This window comes from Rutidosis leptorrhynchoides, chromosome 4 (assembly GCF_046630445.1).
Source record: "Rutidosis leptorrhynchoides isolate AG116_Rl617_1_P2 chromosome 4, CSIRO_AGI_Rlap_v1, whole genome shotgun sequence".
NCBI lineage: Eukaryota > Viridiplantae > Streptophyta > Magnoliopsida > Asterales > Asteraceae > Rutidosis > Rutidosis leptorrhynchoides.
In genome coordinates this window covers 176,534,634-176,542,664 of record NC_092336.1, presented here as the reverse complement: position 1 = coordinate 176,542,664, position 8,031 = coordinate 176,534,634, and the positions used below count along the sequence as shown (strand labels likewise).

The 8,031-nt window shown below is 34.4% G+C and overlaps 1 protein-coding gene across 1 annotated transcript; it reads right to left on the bottom strand.

The window, feature by feature from the left end:
- Nucleotides 1-825: 825 nt before the first annotated feature.
- LOC139841111 (tubulin beta-2 chain-like) lies at nucleotides 826-3,434 on the bottom strand. Its single transcript, XM_071831344.1, has 3 exons — nucleotides 2,982-3,434; nucleotides 1,753-2,022; nucleotides 826-1,656 (listed from the first exon to the last, which is right to left on the bottom strand). Exons 1-3 carry the CDS (start codon nucleotides 3,373-3,375, stop codon nucleotides 983-985), a joined length of 1,338 nt encoding a protein of 445 aa, XP_071687445.1. The 5' UTR covers nucleotides 3,376-3,434; the 3' UTR covers nucleotides 826-982.
- Nucleotides 3,435-8,031: the final 4,597 nt, after the last annotated feature.

The window sequence follows — 8,031 nt, the reverse complement described above, 5'->3', positions numbered from 1 at the left end:
TTATAACTTTGTAACATAACTTTTGGATGAACGATTCTTGTAAACTTGGGAACAAATCTTAACTTTTGAAATGAATGCGACATATTTTCGGTCAAACGTCATTTTAAAGATTTATGACCACGTAATGGGACCTAAGTAGCCGGCGCCGTCAATGGCGATTTTGTCGGGTCGCTACATTAAACGCCTTCAAGCTTCCTACTCCTAAACCGCCTTTATCAAAAGAAGCAAGAATGATGTCCTATTTTACCCACAAAATATTTTACTTAGTACCCAAAATAGTCAAATGACACCCAAACCTTACAGAAAAACAAAATTCACAAATTCAGATACAATTTGCTTTCCTACATTCTTTGAATAATATGGCTGGCTGCAGATATTAGTAAGATTTGCGTTGTTTCTTAGACTGTTTCTAACCGTAGCGGTGACATCAAAGACGAGTGATGTACTTTTTGGTGATGTGGCAAGTTCAAGAGATGAAGTTAAATAAATTGGAGTGTCAAATTTGAGAGTTAAATTTGTGAATGGGTGATGTGGTAAAATATTATTGGTAGTTGAGTATAAAATATATTAATTAATAATATATAAAAATATGTGGCGAAATCTGATTGGCTGAAACAAATTTAACACTTCTGTCAAATATCCGACTGACTCCCCGAGTGTCAAATTTTGACGCCGCGTTAGAGGCGTCAAGGGCGTCAAATACGTTGCCAAGTGAGATGACGGAGGAAAAGTGACGCTGCGTTAGTTTTAGTCTTAAGCTTGGGCATCAAATTAAAAAATCGTTAACCGTTGGGCATCAAATTACACAAACCAACAAAAACCAAAGATCAACAAAAAGGAAATATTGCTTGTAATCCAAATAGACAAAGTACAACGGAATCTTAAAATCATAAAATACCTAATACACTAAACAAGTTTATAAAAAGGCAGCAGCTGAGATTACAACCATAGGTTGTACCAATAACAAGTAATCATTACTTTCTTAGGCCTCATCATACTCCTCTTCCTCCTCATACTCTCCCTCCTCATCAGCTGTAGCATCCTGATATTGCTGATACTCCGAAACCAAATCATTCATGTTGCTCTCCGCCTCTGTAAACTCCATTTCGTCCATACCCTCACCGGTGTACCAATGCAGAAAAGCCTTTCGCCTGAACATAGCAGTAAACTGCTCACTCACTCGCCTGAACATCTCTTGAATGGAGGTCGAGTTTCCAATGAAAGTAGATGCCATTTTCAAACCAGTTGGTGGGATGTCACAAACAGTGGACTTAACATTGTTTGGGATCCACTCAACAAAGTAAGACGAGTTCTTGTTCTGGACGTTAAGCATCTGCTCATCAACTTCTTTGGTGCTCATTTTACCACGGTAGATGGCTGATGCGGTCAAGTATCGCCCGTGTCGTGGGTCAGCAGCACACATCATGTTCTTGGCATCCCACATTTGTTGGGTGAGCTCAGGTACAGTCAGAGCACGGTACTGCTGGGAGCCACGTGAAGTGAGAGGAGCAAAACCAACCATGAAAAAGTGGAGACGCGGGAATGGGATAAGATTCACAGCAAGCTTTCTTAGATCGGAGTTGAGTTGCCCAGGAAACCTTAGACAGCAAGTCACTCCAGACATGGTTGCAGATATGAGATGATTTAGGTCACCAACTGTAATAAGAGTTGTATTGTTAGTTACTTCAGAATACGGAGTATATCATATCATAATCAGTAAGTACCATTTTTCAAGATTTGACAAATACTTACAACTTGGGGTAGTCAGTTTGAGTGTTCTGAAGCAAATATCATACAAAGCTTCATTATCAAGAACCATACACTCATCAGCATTTTCAACAAGTTGGTGGACAGACAAGGTGGCATTGTAGGGCTCCACAACAGTGTCAGACACCTTTGGTGATGGGAATACAGAGAAGGTCATCATCATACGGTCAGGATACTCTTCCCTGATCTTTGAGATCAAAAGGGTACCCATCCCGGATCCCGTTCCACCTCCAAGAGAATGGCACACCTGAAATCCTGTAAAATAAAATAAAAAAGCTGATTAGTCAGTAAAAGATCTTATAATCAAGTAATCAAGTAATCAAGCACAAAGTATTAACAAAATTTTAATAGATCGCATGAAACAGCCTTCCAAAACTATACATCACAGTGTTATTCGAATGATGTCAGTGAAATTGACATAAGATGCATGCCTACTCGTTTCCGATGTGGAATGATATAACCAGATCTGAAGCAAGTACAGTTGAAGAAAAAACATTTACATCAATTACTTGGCCTTAGCCACAAAGCATTTTATCATACTTCAAAAGTTCAAGTAACCAAAATCAAATATACATTCACATAGATTATAATAATTATGCTTTGTTACAACAACGCATTGTTTACGCATATTTTCATTAGTAAGCACAATCAACTGGTCCACAGGTTGGAAATACCATTTATGTATGTACACATGAAAACAAATAATTAACTCTTCATATCAGGAATCTCAACATTTAAAACGATTAACACACTTCTAGTTAAAACAAAGTTATAAACTTATATATGATTATTAAGAGGAATCAAATAGTCTAAATTTTTTAATTAATATCAATATTCAAAAGTAGCGTAGCACGAGATCTGAAATAAACAGTAACAGATATATATATATATATATATATATATATATATATATATATATATATATATATATATATATATATATATACAATTAAGCCATATCTAAGCATATTCATATCTGATTCTGATATCTCAACATTCAAAACAATTTACACTAATTACAACTATATTATGCACATGTGTAGATAAGCACAAACAATTCAATTAATATAACATTTAACTAAACAAATTCACATAAAAATCTATCAAATATCAGATCCAGACCACATAACTATGAGATCTACCATTTCTACATCAAATCAACGAATACACACAATCACATGGATGTATAAATACAAATTAAAACATATATATACCTTGTAAGCAATCACAGTTCTCAGCTTCCTTCCTAACAACATCCAAAACTGAATCAATCAACTCAGCACCTTCAGTATAATGTCCTTTCGCCCAATTATTACCAGCACCAGATTGACCAAAAACAAAGTTATCAGGCCTGAAGATCTGTCCGTACGCTCCAGATCTGAGACTGTCCATCGTTCCTGGCTCGAGATCCATAAGCACGGCGCGTGGAACAAACCTTCCACCACTCGCTTCATTGTAATAAACGTTGATTCTCTCGAGCTGTAACTCTGAATCTCCGGTGTACTTTCCGGTGACGTCGATTCCGTGTTCCGCACACACTACCTCCCAAAACTTTGCTCCGATCTGGTTTCCGCACTGTCCTCCTTGAATATGTAAGATTTCTCTCATTTTCGTAAGAGGTTATAGAAATTAATCGGTGATTTGTGTGTGAATTTGTGTGTGAGAAATTAGGGTTTGTAGATGAAGTAGTAGCCTGAGACTGAAATTGGGGGTTTTTATATAGAATTAACCGTATGTACGTATAGATTGTGAATTTTTAAATTGAATGGCTCCAGAATGAAATTATTTGAAATTTGAATCAACGGATGAGATTTAATTGATTTATTTGATCTGACGGACAAAAAGTGTGTTTGACAGATATGAAAATTTTCGATGATATTTTTTTGATACGGCGTATAGTACACAGTAATACAGTAGTACTTACTCCAATAAAATACAGCAAGTATTACTGTTTTTAACAAGGGTTTAAACTTTAACTTAGGCGTTATTAAAAATTAAAAAATTTAATTTAATTTAACTCATAATTTATTTGACGTCCGTCTGGCCGTCCACCCAAGCAAACACACGTTCAGGCATGTGACAATGTGATCGTTGTGTTTTATGACTATATATATAATATATATAATATATATAATATATATATATATATATATATATATATATATGAAAATGAATATGAATGGATTGGTACATTTATAAAAAACTTAATTTAATTCTAATTTAATAATATAAATATTAATATTAATTATTATTAATAATTAATATTAAACTAATTATTAAATATTTATATTTATATTTAATTTAAATATGATATATGATACTACTATTACTATTATTTACTAGCCGTTAAGTTTATTCTTTAGCATCCGAGGATTATTGAGACGTTGACACGGTCGAATCTAGGGGTGGGTCACAAGTGTGAAAGTACTGGGCATCACAAAAAAAAGCCGTCAAATTGTTAGTTTTATTTTATTATTGAAAAAGAAAATGATAAGTTGTAGGAAGAACAATGGAGAAGATGAATGGAAGGGAAGAGTGGAAAGTTAAAAAGTGGATATATATTTGAAAAAAATGAATTATTACATGGTAGAGACAATTATAGAATAATAAATTAATAGATATCAAAAAGTGTCACAAAATAATCGAGTCATTAAATCAAGATGTCACTAAACGTGTAAGGATTTGTGGCTAGTGGGATATATTAACCCCAAAAATATTTCTCAATCTACCTAAATAAAGTGTTACATAAAAAACAAGTATCAAAATGGTATTTAAATATGCATAAGATTTCAAATGCAAGGGTAATAATTATCGTAAAATCTGAAAGATCAGAATTCACCTTTAGAAATATCAAAACGACTTTTTCGGCGTCAAAACTATTTCGAGTGGAAGCAAGCTTTCAGGAAGTCTTGCTCATAGCATCGTTATCTATTCATCGTGCGAAAGTATGTCCATTTTCAACCGAAGTTGTTTATGCACGTTTGCCACATAATTCAGCCCGATTATGCGCCAATCGTAATGTGCTCAAAAATATTTTTTGCGGCCATTAATTATTAACAAAACGAAATTATAGTCAAACATATTTGCATTCAATATGTAATTTTAAAATATAAAATAATTATAGAGTTATTAATTGAGAAATAACAAAAGTGTCACAAAATAATCGAACCATTAAACCAAAATGTCTTTAACGTGTAAGGATTTGTGGCTAGTAAGGATATATTAACCCCAAAAATATTATCAATGTACCTAAATAAAGTATAACATAAAAAATAAATATCAAAATAGTATTTAAATATGCATAAAAGTTCAAATGCAAAGTTAATAATTATCGTAAAATCTGAAAGATCAAAATTCACCTTTAGAAATAGCAAAACGACCTTTTTGGCGTCAAAACTATTTCGAGTAGAAGCAAGCCTTTAAGAAGTTTTGCTCATAGCATCGTTATCTATTCATCGTGCGAAAGTGGGTCTAATTTTCAACCGAAGTTTTATTTATTTATTTATTTATTTTTGCAACAAGTATCAAAAATATTCTCAATGTACCTATTATTTCACTCACAATGTAATTATGTATAACACATATAATTTTGAATCTAATGTCACTTCATTAAACACGCTTTTTAAATCACAAAGATGCGCCGCCAAATGGAGTAACATTTGGCAGCACATCACCTTTGGTTTCAGATTGTGCTGAAATTCTCCATATCACCCAAAAAGGACCCTAACATCAAGACTCTCGGAAACTTTCTTGCCATTCGAGGTCTTCAGGATGCCGAAAAAAGACATTTTACTCATTTTTAATTTTCTCTTTGAACGTTTTCAATTTATATCGTATTATTAGTTTTGTGTATTAATGGCTTAGCATGGTATATATAGTTTTAAGGCATATTATTTCACTCACAATGTAATTATGTATAACGGTATAATGTCGAATCTAATATCACTTGATTAAACACGCTTTATAAATCATTCATATGCGCCGCCAAATGGACTAGTATTTGGCGGTGCATAACCTTCAGTTTCAGATTTGTGCTGAAATTTTCAAGATCACCCTAAAACGGCCGAACGAGCAAGATTCTCTGAACGTGCTTGCCATTCGAGGTCGTCTAGATTCCGAAAAGACATCTTTCCTGGAAAATTCGCAGCACGCACCAAACACCACTGGCGGTTCGTGGTGCTTGGTGTTTTGTGTATTTGGCCAAAATGTTAGATCTATCGTAACTTTTGACTCGTAGCTCCGATTTAGTCACCGTTTTTTTTAAATCGTGTATTTTTTCGAGATTTATCCGTTGGGAAACTGCCATAGGTAGTTTATCCCAAATATTTTTTGAAATGAGACCTCTAAATCCTTCAGTTTTGCCTTTTTCGATGCTCTTTTGACCGTTTTCAATATCTTTCTTATTATTCCTTTTGTGTATGCATGACCTCGCATCATACATATAGTTTTAAGGCCAATTATTTTACTCACAATGTAATTATGTATAACACATATAATTTTGAATCTAATGTCACTTCATTAAACACGCTATTTATATCACAAAGATGCGCCGCCAAATGGAATAACATTTGGCGGCGCATCACCTTTGGTTTCAGATTGTGCTGAAATTCTCTAAATCACTCACAAACGACCCTAACATCAAGACTCTCGAAAAGTTTCTTGCCATTCGAGGTCGTCAGGATGCCGAAAAAGAAATTTTACTCATTTTTAATGTTTTCTTTGAACGTTTTCAATTTATATCGTATTATTAGTTTTGTGTATGCATGGCTTAGCATGATATATATAGTTTAAAGACCAATTATTTCACTCGCAATGTAATTATGTATAATGCATATAATGTCGAATCTAATGTCACTTGATTAAAGATGCTTTATAAATCATTCATATGCGCCGCCAGATGGACTAGCATTTGGCGGCGCATAACTTTCGGTTTCAGATTTGTGCTGAAATTCTCAAGATCACCCTAAAACGGCTGAACGATCAAGACTCTCTGAACGTGCTTGCCATTCGAGGTCATCTAAATTCCGAAAAGACATCTTTCCTGGAAAATTCGCACCACGCACCAAACACTACCGACGGTTCGTGGTGCTTGGTGTTTTGTGTCTTTGGCCAAAATGTTAGATCTATCGTATCTTTTGACTAGTAGCTCCGATTTAGTCACCATTTTTTTAAATCGTGTGTTTTTTCGAGATCTATCCGTTGGCAAACTGCCGTAGGCGGTTTGTCCCTAATATTCTTCGAAACGATACCTCTAAAGCCTTCAATTTTGCCTTTTTGATGTTCTTTTGACCGTTTTCAATATCTTTCTAATTATTCCTTTTGTGTATGCATGACTTTGCATGGTACATATAGTTTTAAGGCATATTATTTCATTCACAATGTAATATGTATAACACATATAATTTTGAATCTAATGTCACTTCATTAAACACGCTTTTTAAATCACAAAGATGCGCCGCCAAATGGAGTAACATTTGGTGGCGCATCACCTTTGGTTTCAGATTGTGCTGAAATTCTCCAGATCACCCAAAAACGACCCTAACATCAAGATTATCAGAAAGTTTCTTGCCGTTCGAGGTCATCAGGATGCCTAAAAAGGACATTTTACTCATTTTTAATTTTCTCTTTGACCGTTTTCAATTTATATCGTATTATTAGTTTTGTGTATGAATGACTTAGCATGGTATATATAGTTTTAAGGCTTATTAATTCATTCACAATGTAATTATGTATAACGCATGTAATGTCGAATCTAATGTCACCTGATTAAACACGCTATATAAATCATTCATATGCGCCACAGATGGACTAGCATTTGGCGGCGCATAACCTTCGATTTCAGATTTATGCTGAAATTCTCAAGATTACCCTAAAACGGCTGAACGACCAAGACTCTCTGAACGTGCTTGCCATTCGAGGTCATCTAAATTCCGAAAAGACATCTTTCCTGGAAAATTTGCACACGCACCAAACACTACCGACGGTTCGTGGTGCTTGGTGTTTTGTGTCTTTGGCTAAAATGTTAGATCTATCGTATCTTTTGACTTGTAGCTCCGATTTAGTCACCGTTTTTTTAAATCGTGTATTTTTTCGAGATCTATCCGTTGGCAAACTGCCGTAGGCGGTTTGTCCCTAATATTCTTCGAAACGAGACCTCTAAAGCCTTCAATTTTGCCTTTTTGACGTTATTTTGACCGTTTTCAATATCTTTCTAATTATTCCTTTTGTGTATGCATGACTTTGCATGGTACATATAGTTTTAAG